At 49.0% G+C, this 13,366-nt stretch overlaps 1 protein-coding gene across 7 annotated transcripts in view; it reads left to right on the forward strand.

Moving 5' to 3' along the window:
• The first annotated feature begins 10,133 nt into the window (after positions 1-10,133).
• SEPTIN8 (septin 8) overlaps positions 10,134-13,366 on the forward strand; it is a 25,856-nt gene continuing 22,623 nt past the window's right edge. For 3 of the 7 annotated variants that reach the window (XM_032425162.1, XM_032425163.1, XM_032425166.1), the window contains exon 1: positions 10,135-10,402. In XM_032425162.1, coding sequence (XP_032281053.1) covers positions 10,373-10,402 — 30 coding nt within the window. In that variant the 5' untranslated portion in view covers positions 10,135-10,372. Of the gene's footprint in view, positions 10,403-13,366 lie in introns of all 7 variants that reach the window. The other 4 variants (XM_032425167.1, XM_032425168.1, XM_032425165.1 and 1 more) reach the window with 2 other exon arrangements.

Genomic DNA, 13,366 nt, shown 5'->3' on the forward strand with positions numbered 1-13,366 from the left:
CTCAGTAATACAGCCAATACACATTATATTCGTCTGAGCCAGTCTTTGGCAATCCCAGAACTTCTGAGCGGGCATGTGGCTCATCTCTGGTCAATGAGACTCCAGGGGGAATGTTTAGGGGGCATCTGGGAAAGATTTTCTTCCCTGACAAAAGGCAAAAGCAATGTAGGGAAGAAATCTTTTGTCTTCTTTCCTCCCTCCATGTGTCTTCAGCAAACAAACAGTGGCTGGCACATAATAGAACCTCAACAAACAGTTGGTTGAATGAGTGAATGAACAGCACTGGTGCCCAGCCTTCATATCTGTGACTCCGAAATCATGCTTTGTCTTTTGATCAAGCTTCATTCCTAAATCCAGGGTTGGGAAGGTGGAAGCAGGGTAGTGAAAATAAATCTTGTGACGATCATTTAATAATAATAATAATATCAATACTAACAATAATAAATTAACTACAGCTTACATTTATTGAAAGTTTACTGGGTCAGGAATGGTCCTAAGCACATGATAACCACAAAACGACTACTACCCTTGTTTTGCCCATGAAGACGTGGAGTCACAGAATTCAAGGCAAGTTCCCTGAGCTCACTCAACCAGCAGATGGTGGCCTTGAAAGTGGAATCTAGACACCTTGAGCTCAGAGTGCACACACTTGGACACAACGCCATCCATGTAAGTTTCCTACTGCCACTGTAAAATTACCACATGGGGCTTTACACAACTAGCAAATTACCTGTCGTACAGTTCGAGAGGTCAGCAGGCCAGCACAGTCTTCCTGGGCTAACGTTAAGGTGCTGGCAGGGCTGTGTGTGGTCCTTTTGCAGGCTATCGGGTGGAGCATATCTCCCAGCCTTTCCCAGTTCTAGAAGCTGCCTGAATTCCTTGCCTTGTGGCTGCATCATTCTGAGCTCTGCTTCCATTGCTACATCTCCTTCTCTGATGCTCCTGATCCCTCTTGCAAGACTCATGATTACATTGGGCCCATCTGGATAATCCAAGATAATTTCTCTGTCTCAAGGTCCTTAACTTAATCACATTTGCAAAATCCCTTTTGCCTTGTAGGGGAACATATTCACAGGTTGTGGGATTAGGGCAGGGCTGTCTTTGGGGCGGTCATTATTCTGATTATGCCACCATCCTACCCGTGCAGGGCCTGGACCCATGGGCCCTGAGTCCTGTAGCAGAAGTTCTATCACACACGAAGGAATGGAGGAGTGTCCCCTCAAACTTTTGTCTGCTTTCCCAAGAGCTTCTGTCTTGTCCAAGCAGGGGAGGAATCCTTAGTAAAGCAGTAATATGAACCAAGCAGGCGAATTATGGGGCCTTGGCCTCTGGTCCATCAGTTCATCTAGATTGTGTTCTGTACATTGACCAGGTTCTGTCTTCATTCTTCAGTCGGCTGGCCTTATCCTTGTGTGTATGTTCCTTATTGCTAATCTGTTTTTATTTCTATTTTGAATTCAAGTTAGAGTAATTTCTCTCAGGTCCCTTGAAATCATTCCTCCAGTCTCCCTGGCCAACACTTTGGTTCCAGGGAAAACCTTACCTCTCAACTATCTTGACTCAGACTCACTGGTTTCTCAGGATTCCTTCTAGCAGCAGTCCTTTCCAGACCCAGTTTGTCTGTCTGAATGGATTCCCCCCACAGGTGTGGCTTTCAGGCTTATTTTCCATCACAGAGGAACCCTTCATTGAAGTGAAAGCCCACTATGTAGGGCAGAGGGAATGGAGTGGTCTGCGGTGGGGGAGCGGTCCAGCCCCTCCAAGGGGCCCCTGCCCCTCCCCACGCTTGGGCCCAGATTGAAAACCATCCCTCGGTATGCTGATTTGCTTCTCCCCAGTTAACTGTCTCCTTTCCTCATGGCTTGCTTCCTTGAGTCCCTTGGCCAGCAGGAAGCATTTGTCTTCTCTCCATTTCCCTTATGCTCTTTTAAGGTCACATTTTCCCAAACAAGCACAACATTTCAACTTCTCATCCCTGTCTAGTGTGTCGCCAGATGGGGCTTCCTCTCACCTGCTTGCATCTCACCTGTTCAACCTTCAGGGATGGAGGCCATGCTGAAAAAGGCTGGCCAGCCTGCTGCCCATCACCTGGTCTCTCCCCCATGTGAGCATTGTAAGTCCTTCACGTCTACAGGCCACAGCTCTCTGGTTATTGGACAACTGACGTATTTTTTTCCAGAGGATCCTCTTTGGTCACAACTACCTTGGGGGAGCAGAAATGCTTCCATCTCAGGGAGGCTGGGATTCCCTGAGACTGTTAGGAGATGAGGGGGTGGGCAGAGCTGTGAGCAGGATCTTCTGACAAGTCCCATGAAGCCCTTTGTAAAGTTGGTATCAAGCCCTGTCCTCAGGCCCTCCGAGCCAGGTTTGGAGTGGGCTCTCCTCCCCAGCGGGCAGCTCTGGACCACAGGGATTGCTTCAGGAGTCCCTACAGACTGGGACTGGGGACCTGCGGGTGTCCCTGCGGCCCATTTACTGAGGGCATCCTGGACCCCCTGAAACACACGAAACTTAAATTTCCAGGCCTCTCACTTACGTGGGTCTTTTCCAAGTTCCGTTCTTTTCTCATTCTAAAGAAATAATTATTTCCATACCTAATCTTGTATTTATAATTGTGTATTCTCTTTCTCGAAGAAAGCCTTCCAAATTCTAGAAGCTTCAGGCCTTCTAAAACCTGCATGTGTCCCTGCAAACCACAGTCTCGGGGCTCTCCCAGGGGACCCAGGGACCCGTGCTCTAGGGGAGCCTCTAGGGGAGGCAAAGATGCTCACCTCCAAGGCTTTTCAAGGTATTTGGAGTACTTTGTGTACGGGACGTCCGTGACAGATGTTCTGGCGGAAGGCAGGGAGGCCCAAGTTTTGAAATGCTTCTTGTCCTGTCTGCAGAATGCAGTTCCCACTGTGGAAACCCAGGAGGCTAGGGAAGGGCTGCTTTCTGCTGGGTGCTCCCCTTGTGCCACACGGCTCCTACATCCAGCTTTGATGCAAACTTTGGCCAATCTTTCTGGAAGGAGGAGTCGACATGGTCCCTTCTCTCCAGGATGGCTTTTCCATCAGGCTGGGACTCCTGGTCTAGGTTTCAACCTGGCAGTCCTGGTGCTTGACTACAGTTCTTAAATCTCCTTTTAAGAGTCATGTCTTATGAAATGGGAGCATTTGCCTGCCTGGGACATCTCGGGACTTGTGAGCTCACTGCCTAGGACCCAGTCAGCTTCTTGGATCTGCTCTTGGCTTCATATTGTTTCGCAGCCATTAATTCGGTCAGATGTAGAAAAGCCAGTGACAGCTAACACTGTTGTATGGTTTTGTTTTAAAGATGTATTTATTTATTTGAGAAAGAGAGAGAGCACACAAACAGGGGGAGGGGCAGAGGGAGAGGGAGAGCATCCCAAGCAGACTCCCCACTGAGCATGGAGCCCCGATGCAGGGCTCAATGTCATGACCCTGAGATCATGACCTGAGCCAAAGCCAAGAGTCAGATGCTTAACTGACTGAGCCACCCAGGTGCCCAGCAAACACTGTTTTTAAAAATGTGTGCAGACACTTCTAGATATAGATAGTGGATTAAAGCTTCCTCATAGCATTTCTCTTTCTCAATTCCTAACAAAAGAAAGTAGACAAAACCACAGGGGAAATTTATTATCAGCAACCAATACAATAAACTTCAAATTTGGCATCCAAAGAAAGATACAGAAGATTCTGGAATGACATGGCATGGCATAGCACATCTCTGCTCCCTCCCCTGTCTTGAACGCCCAGAAATGGACAAAATCCTGAACATTCTCCTTAGTGCTCCTGAATCTGAAAGGAAACAGATGTGACTCATGCCCTTATATTCTTCCTCTTTTGAATGAACCATATTAAAAAGTGTGCTGAGGAGAAATAGGGGAAGCAAGGACATGACCCGTGGAGCTGACTCAGTTGATAGAAAGAAAACCCCTAGAACAACACTCCCACTTCAGAAATTGATGCAAAGCCCGGGTTCTCCCCTTTCCTTGCAAAAGGTGTATAGTATCCTCCTTTCCATCCCCAATCAGGTGACCTGAGCCTTGTGCAGGACATTAATCAGAACCTCAGGACGGGAGCAAACACATGCATTCCAACAAAGGCTGCAGCACTCTGCTTTGGTTGAGCTCTCCTCTTTCCCTTCCTCCACACCTGACTACCAAAAAGTGTACAAAGTCCAAATACCCTGCCTCTCACTTAGCTCAGAGGGAAAAACAGACTGATGTCAAATAGTGAGGAGATAGTCAATGAACTCCTCTCTCCTGCCATCATGTTACAGCAGCATAAAGTAGGTCTGGACAGAGCCACCAAATCAAGATGAAAAGAAATGGATGCAAACACATGGCAGCACATAATTAATGAGAAGTAGAGGGAAAACCATAGGCAAAAGACAAGGCTCCTCACCCCACACCACGCCCCGCCCCTGGTCAAAGAAAATTGCTTTCAATTGCTTCACATAGAAAACAACTTAATTAGGGCGCCTGGGTGGCTCAGTTGGTTAAGCGACTGCCTTCGGCTCAGGTCATGATCCTGGAGTCCCTGGATCGAGTCCCACATCGGGCTCCCTGCTCTGCAGGGAGTGTGCTTCTCCCTCTGACCCTCCCCCCTCTCATGTGCTCTCTCTCATTCTCTCTCTCTCAAATAAATAAATAAAACCTTTAAAAAAAAAAAACTTAAAAAAAAAAAGAATTCAGAAATCTCTTAAAAAAAAAAAGAAAACAACTTAATTAGAACATGAATTTAATAATCGAAAGCTCAAAGATGGGATGATTAAAGGAGAATCGATAGCAAAGAAACAAACTGAGGACAAAAACAGCATCATGATAGAATGAAGAAATAACTTAGAACTAACAAGAAAGCCAGTGACAGCTAACACTGTTTTATGGTTTTGTTTTAAAGATGTATTTATTTATTTGAGAGAGAGAGAGAGAGAGAGAGAGCAACTAACCACACTGAACTCACATTACTGAATTGGGCAGCTAAACTAAGTAAAGAGATTTGAGAAATTAGAATTAATAGAAATGGAATACATACAAAGATGATCCAATATAAGGATTAATTGGTATTCCTGAAGAAGGAAAATAAAAAATAGAGCCAAAAGAGAATGTCAAATGCAGAAAAAATGTAAACTGCTGACTGAAAGACCCATTATGATCCAGAAAAGCTTGATTCAGAAGGTTTAATACCAAGACATGTCTTAGTTAAATTATTGAACTAAAAAAAAAAAAAATGATGGAAAGTGACTTCTTTAGGCATGCAAGCAGGAAAAAAGGGTCACCTACAAGGGGGAAAATTCAGACTTGTCTCAGATTTCTTCCAGAGAATAAAGGGAAACACCTATCGTATTCTATGGGAAGGAAGGTGAGACCCAAGAATGTTATACAGGCCAGAACCAGCCAAGATCTGGTTCCAGTGTAAAGACAACAGACAGACATTCTTAAACATTCAAAACCCTTCTCGATAAAACGGCATAATGATGAAACTCAGTCCATGAAGAGCTGAATTGAAATGAAGAGTTTGCAAATGGAGAAGCCTTGATAAAAGGCTTAGAATTCATTTAAATCTAGAATGTATACCAAGTAACTATGCAATTATGTTTTTACAGAACAGAATATGTTTCTCATAAACCTGTACAATGTAATGACAATAAGTAACAAACAGGAGGCAGGGTTAAGGGAGATGGAAAAACCAAAAGAATCATGAGAGCTAAGATGTCTTCAAGGGCCCGCACACGTCTGTGCACACACACGCACACACACACGCACACACACAATTCAAATGTATCATTTAAAAAAAAAGACTGAATATCTTAATGTTTTTCACCATTTTTGTTTACCCTCAGAGGTACCTTTCAACAACTAATGTCTCTTGTGGTCAAGAAACATTACTTGAAGGTCAACTCTTCCTTCAATTTCAAGTAAAATTAAATGGAATACTTTGAATTAAAATAGCATCTGTATTATGGTCCAATTCTTATGAAGTATCTCTGTGACCTTTCCTCCTATCTTTATGCACAGAAAGCTTTCTGGAATAATGTGATGTAATGGTCATTTCTGTGGTCAGTTCTGAAAGGTCGTATACGGCTGATTATTTTCTTGCTTGTCACTTTTTAATATTTTAATTTTCCGATACATCTATGAATAAAAAAATTTAAATATTAGAAACAAAGTTTTCTCAGGCACCTCACTGGAACGGAATAAATAGTCGAAAAAACAGACATGGCAGAGAGGACTGCTATTTCCCAGTGTCCACTCTCTTAACATTTTATGGAATTTTTAGCGTATACATGGTGGCCAGAATATAGACCCCACTTCCCAGCTGGGGTTCTGGCTGATAGGATGTAAGCAGACGTACCATGAGGCAGCTTGTGCCTCGTTGGAGAGTACTTGCTCATTTTCTTTTTATCACCTTCATCCCTTCCTGCTGCCTGGAATGCAGATATCTCTATATGGGAGCATGAGGTCAAGACCTTTCAAAGCAAAGGGACACAGAAGGTGCGTATAGAATGTCACATCACTTAGACTGCCTTTGTGGATAATGTGAACAAGAAAGAAACTTTTATCTTGTGACGCCTCTGTGGCTCAGTCAGTTAAGTGTCTGTCTTCGGCTCGGGTCGTGGTCCGGGGATCCTGGGATCGAGTCTCACATCAGGCTCCCTGCTCAGTGGGGAACCTGCTTCTCCCTCTGCCTGCCACTCCCCCTGCTTGTGCACACACTCTCTCTCTCTCTCTGACAAATAAATAAATAAAATCTTAAAAAAAAAGAGAAACTTCTATCTTGAGGAAACAACGGAACCAAATCCTAACTGATGCACTTACCTACACATATGCATATAGAAATCCAGACTGTGAACAAATCACTGATGGCCCTAAATGTGACAAAAATTTTAAAAACACTTTGTAAGAAAATACAAAGGGAATATCTTTATGAATTTGAGAGAGGGAAGGATTTTTTAAAAAGAGGTTTTATGGTGAAAACCATAAAGGAAACAATAGGTAAACCTTACAACACTAACATTTTAAACTTTTGCATGGCAAAAGAAACTATAAACAAATGTAAAAGACAAGCAATAGTGAAGTCTGTCATGTTCAAGTTCAGTGTGGTGCTGGATGTGTACGTGGGTTGGGAACAGAGGGGTGGTCACCTAAATTTGAGGAGAGCTGCATATTCATTCCCTTTACCTCTCAGATAGTGGCAATGCATATTAGCTTATCAAAAGATCTGAGAACTTCTACAGAAATCATTTTTTTCCCTGTGTGGAACTCAGCATTCATACAGTTATTTTATTTATTTAACTGTGGGATCACTGTGTGTGTGTGTGTGTGTGTGTGTGTAACATATATGAACTTCTCCTGCATGTATAAGGAAGACATGAAAATGCTGCCATGAGAAATAACACTTTGCTTCACGTGAGAAATGGTGGTTGCATTCACCTTTGTGTCCCCACGGGTAACTTTTACTCCTTCAGTAGTTTTGACCATAGTAGCACTCGAGGGAAGGGGAAGGAAGTAGAAAGGGTGGAGAAGGAGGAGGAGGAGGAGGAGAGAGGAAGAGAGAAGAGGAAGAAGATGAAGAAGGGGCAGGGGAAGAAGAAGAAGAAAGAAAAAGAAATTTGGGGCTTGGGGAGTAGGTGTAAATTCCCCTAGTGAAGTGAACACATCCCAAGAGAAGGAAATCAGTTGTAATTTGGGTTGTTCCTTCTCACAGCCATCAGCTGGGACTACTAGAAGCAGACATTTTGAAACATGCCCAACTAGGGAAAAAAAGATCATTTTAAAGATAATTTAGGGGGCGCCTGGGTGGCTCAGTCGGTTCAGTGTCCACCTTCGGCTCAGCTCATGATCTCTGGGTCCTGGGATCAAGCCCTGCACCAGGCTTCCTGCTCAGCAGGGAGTCTGCTTCTCTCACTCTCTCCCTCTGCCCACGGCTTGTTCTCTCTCTCTCTCAAATAAATAAATAATCTTAAAAAAATAATTTAGGGCAGATCTCAGAGAGTTGTAACGCGGGGAAAATGGCATTTGTGACAGATTTCTTGCTTATGGAGGAAAAAAGGAAAGAGCAGGTATGGTCTAGGGTGGTCAGTTCAGCATTGATCTCTGTCTCTGTCTCTCTGTGTGTCTGTCTCTCTCTCTATTCTGACATTAAGGGCTTTATAGTCTTTTTATTTTTTTAAGATTTAATTTTTTTAAAAAAGATTTTATTTATTTATTTGACACAGAGAGAGAGAGCACAAGTGGGGAGAGTGGCAGGCAGAGGGAGAAGTAGACTCCCCACTGAGCAGGGAACTCGATGCGGGGCTCGATCCCAGGACCCTGGGGATCATGACCTGAGCTGAAGGCAGATGCTTAACTGACTGAGCCACCCAGGCACCCCTAAGATTTTATTTCTAACTCATCTCTACCTGTAATGTGGGGCTCAAACTCACAACCTGGAGATCAGGAGTCTCAGGCTCCACAGATTGATCCAGCCAGGTGCCCCAAAGCCTTTATAGTCTAGAGAGAGAGATTTTATTAAGCATTTTATTTCAAGTACAGTTTAAAGCCCTTTACTTATTTTGTCTCATTTAATCTTGTGACAGAGGTACTCTAATTCTTATTTTTAGGATGAGGAAAAAGACAGTTAATTGCGTAAGGTCAAAAAGTTAGCATGGGATTGGAGGCAGGATTCCAACCCAGAAGGTTTGCCATTGGTCCAACTCACTTTACCACTGCTCTGCCTATTTCTTATAGGTAACTACTATATAGCATATGAAACACCATGATAGAGAGGAACAAAGTGAACACATTGAGTCCAAAAGGACCAGTGGGGTCAGTTTATTTTTTTTTAAGATTTTATTTATTTATTTGACAGAGAGAGAGAGAGCACAAGTAGGCAGAGAGACAGGCAGAGGGAGAGGGAGAAGCAGGCTCTCCACTGAGCAGGGAGCCCGATGCAGGGCTGGATCCCAGGACCCCGGGATCATGACCTGAGCCGAAGGCAGCCACTTAACCAACTGAGCCACCCAGGCGCCCTGAGTCAGTTCACTTTAGTGACAAGCTACAATTTGCCTGGGAGAGAAGAGGAGAAAGCCATTTCAGGGTAACAAGGTCACCTACCTGCCTGTAAGCCAGTGGAAGGGGCAGGAAGGGGGCTCCTCTTAAATCAGGGTGTGCCAAGTCCAGATATGGTCTTTGGGCACCTCTAGCCAGCACAAGTTTCTCAGTAAGAGGGACAGGCCAGGTTTTTTCTCAGGAAGATATTGGGAGTGATGAGGGGGAGGTACGGAGGGTGGAACGTGAGGAGATGAGGCCAGTGGAGGAGCCGGAGGCCAACCCTGCCCTATTTCCTGAGAGCAGAAAGGCAGAAGGAAGGGTAAGAAAAAAGGAAGTTTTTAGATTTGGAGCTAGATTTTGTACTGGTAGTCAGGGAAAAGGACCAGAGCTCGCTGAAGCCATCGGCTTGGGCAGAAGTGTTCTTTTTCTGAGATTTGTGCACATTTTGAGTAGTAAGGTTAGCAGAGAGAATGTGCATGCCTTGGGATCTGTGATTCTCTTTGCACAGGGCCCAGATCGCATCACGACGTCGCCCCAAGTCCCTGGGGCGGGGTGATGACAACTTGCAATCTGGTGCCTTGACCGTCGAGGTGAAACGAGCATCCTGCGCATTCGTTGCGCAAGGAGTCAACTTGCAGGAGCGGAAGGCTGGTCCCTTCCCGGGAAGGCCGCCCGGCCGGACTCGTGGGTCCCGCCCCGGCTCCCGCCCTGGCTCCGATCAGAGCATCAGGTGGGGCCCAGGGCACGGGCATACGAGGCTCAGGGGGCCTCTTCTGGCCCCGATGGGCAGCAAGTAGCCCGTGGACACTCTGGCCGGTGGTCCCAGGGCATTTGCAGGCTCCGACGGGGTGCAGGCGGCTTGGTGGGGGACACCCCTAGGCGCTCTCACCACTCCACTCTCTTCGCCAAGGAAGTGGCTTCCTAGCGCGCGGGGCCCTGTCAAAACCACCCGGGCTCGGCCCCAGCCTCCCAGAGAGACGCGCGTCGGCCCTTGGCCCCCCAGGCACTGCCCTCCCGGCCCCCCAACTCGCGGACTACAAGTCCCAGCAGCCCCCGCAGCTTGCACCTCCCGCCTCGCAGCGGAGACCCCCGGCCGTCCAAGCGGGGCTCCGGCTGAGCTCGTGGCGGGGCCGGGAGGGGAGGCCGGTCCCGCGGGCGGGGGCGGGGGCGGCTCCGCGACTTCTCCCGCCGCCGCAGCCAAGGGGAGTTTCCAGGAAGTGGCCATATTGGATCCATTCAGCCGCAGCCGCCCGGGCGGAGCGCGTCCCGCAGCCGGCTGGTCCCCGTCGCGGCCCGGGTGCTCGCCCCGGCCCGCCCGCGCGGTGCGAGCTCGCCATGGCGGCCACTGACCTGGAACGCTTCTCGGTGAGGGCCCTGCCGGGCCGCGGCGCGCGCGGGAGGCGCGGGGCGCGGGGAGGGGGCCGCCCTGCAGCTGGCCGGGGGCGCCGGGCGGGCTGTCAGCTCCGCGCGGCCGGGCCTCGACGCGGGGCCGGCGTGGGGACCCCCGAGCGGGCTCTTGGCAGCGCTAGCTTGGGGTCCCGGGGCGTCGGGCGGGGGCGCCCCCCTTGGGCACACGGGAGGCAGACCCCTTGAGCGGGAAGGAGCAAATAAATAACCTGCCTGGTTCGGGCCAGGTGCGAGGACAGACTGGGGCGCCAGGAGCCGGAGGAAGGCGCGGGGTGTGGGTAGGGGGGGGATCCAGGACCCTCGACCCCCACACCTCCCTGGGGAGATTCCTAGCCGCGCAGGTGCTGTCGGATGGGCACAGCCTGTGAGAATGAAGCCCAGAAGGATCCGAGGGAGTTCTTCAGATGAGCTCAGGGTAGTTGCAGACTTGGATCCTGAAGACCTTGGGCCTGCTTTGCCTTCCCCCCCTCCACTCGTCTCCCAACCTCACTCCCTACTTAAGCGCCCAGATCCTGGGGGCGATTCCAGGCAGGTCCCGCCTCAGTGGTCCGGTCTGAGGCAGCCATTCCCCCGGGAACGAGCGATTCTAGATTCAGCCAAGTGGATGTTTGTTTGGGCCCCAGTCTGGGTTTGCCTTCTGCAGGGCTACCGGCTCCGGTGGTCCCTGCGGGGGTGTCTGTGGGGCTGAGCCCGGCAATAGCCAACTTCCTGAAGATGTTTATAGTTCACCTGGGGGAGGGGGGCCTTTTGGGGATTGTGTCTGCCTGTCCCCTGGTGTCTAAGGCTGGATCTGGGTGTGTCTGGGAGGCTGGGCTGTGACAGTAAAGGGAGCTGTGTCCTCTTGCCAGCATGTGAGGCCCTGGTCGGGCGGGAAGGGGGAGGGAGGGCCCGGGGCTGTGGGGGGGGGAGGGGGAAAATGGTGAATATGTGACTGATAAGGAATTGGTTCTGGGGCTAAATTAAGGAGCTAGGACTTATGTAATTAATGCTATAAATACTATCATCTGAATTTATGTATGTAAATTTACCCTTTAATCTGAAAATACATTTGTTGGTCTACTTTGGAAATATGCATAACTGAAGCAGGAGCTTTTGGTTTCGTAATTTCTGAGGTGTTTTATTCCCACTGAGGAGGGGGCTCTGTGTCAGTCAAGTAAGTTTAAATAACAGGAGGAGCCGACTCAGAGGTTGGGTGAATCAGAGCTTTACCTCACCCCTGCAAGGTAAGTTGGAATTTATGTACCCAAGGAGGGCAGTCCCTGAATCCTAAGAGACCTGCTGATTAGCTGGAGGCCAAGAGATCTGGGAGTGTTTGCGCATCTGTGCGTGCGTGTCTGTGTACATTTTCTGTGCCCAGCTGACCAGAAAGTTATGTCTGAGTCTTGTCTGTGGCCAGAGGTTGCTCTAACAGTTGGTCTTGCTGGTGGGAACGGTATGTAGGGTAACCAGAATCAGACTGCCCGATATGAATCCTGGACTCCTACTTATTGGCCATGTGACCTTGAGCACGTTAGTTAACCCCTCAGTGTTCTTCTCTGTGTATTGGGATAAAAATATTACCTTCCTCCTAGGGTTATTGGGTGGATTCAGTAGGAAAATCCAGGTGAGGTACTTAGAGCAGTGTCTGGCACGTGGTAAGGATTCAGCAAATGACATGTGATGCCTAGTGTCCGGGTGGATGTGGACACTGGCCCTCTGTGTAAGAAGGCAGCGGAAAAGGAGTTGGCTCCGTTATTCGGTGCCCTCCCTGGGGCTCCTGTCACCGCACGCCCAGAGATGGTCCTCAGACCCTGAGCTGAGAGGCCTGATAGCATTGCCAGGAGGTGGGGTGGCAAGGCCCTTCCCCTCAGATTCCTGTGTTGGCATTTCTGTGAGGAGTTCGGGTATCATCTCCTTGCTGGGTCAAGGCACAGACGGGACTGACTCAGGTATGGTTGTACGGCCCGAGCTCAGGGGCCTTGGTTACTGTGCCAGGTTAAGCTGGCTGGTTGGACGCCTTCCACACCCTCCACGCTCTGAGCTGTCAGCCTCCTGGGAGGACTTGCATAGGGTTGAATTTGGGTGGAGACCTTGGGTGGGGTTTGGCCTGAATTTAGGAGTCTGGACTCCGTTCTCTTCTCCTGGCTTGTCATCCTGGGAAAATCATTTCTTTTTCTATCTTGCTATAAAATGGGCCCAACCATACTAATATTCTTCAAAGAGTTTGTGGAAGGTTAATTGCAGTCTATGGCATGTTTAGAGATATGGTTAGGTGTCTCTCCAGCCTCAGGGTTGACTTTGGTGTGAAGCATTGGCCATGAGGGTATGATTTGATGGAGCTTTTGTAGGTCTACACTCCCTGCACCCCCCCCCAATCCCCCCCGCCCAGGCTGGCTTGGTGGTCAGCTCAGCCCTGGCTGGCCTGGAAACTGTCCCATCCTGGAGCTTAGATGAGCATACAGAGTTGTACCTCGAGGTCAGTGCTGGGTTCCTAGTCCCCACATAGCATGATATAAGTAGTCTTGGTAGCCTTTACATCCGGGCTAGCCTCTGCTCAACCCTAGGTCAGCCGCGGGGTTAGGGTTGACATCTCCTGGATGTGTGTGTGTCTGGGACAGCCTTCTGGGGAGTTTCTGGTGCCTCTTGTCTTCCTTGAGCAGCCAGACTCCTGTGCACTCTTGCTGTGCTCCTCCTCCTTACTAGGACGCCCCCCCCCCCCATACTGGGTCCCGGAGTTTCCTGCCTCCAGGGCCATCTCCTGTGTTTCTTCTGTCAGAATCTCCCTCTAAGGTGAGGGAGGCTTTAGAGCCAGGAGAAAGTGCGGCTATGAGGGGGAGAGGGAAGAAGCGTGCAGCATGGCAGCCTCACGCCTGGCATTCCTCCCAGCCAGTCACCTCCTCCCCCCCCCCCCCCCCCCCCCCCCCCCCCCCCCCCCCCCCCCCC

Source organism: Phoca vitulina, unplaced genomic scaffold, assembly GCF_004348235.1.
Source record: "Phoca vitulina isolate PV1807 unplaced genomic scaffold, GSC_HSeal_1.0 scaffold32, whole genome shotgun sequence".
NCBI lineage: Eukaryota > Metazoa > Chordata > Mammalia > Carnivora > Phocidae > Phoca > Phoca vitulina.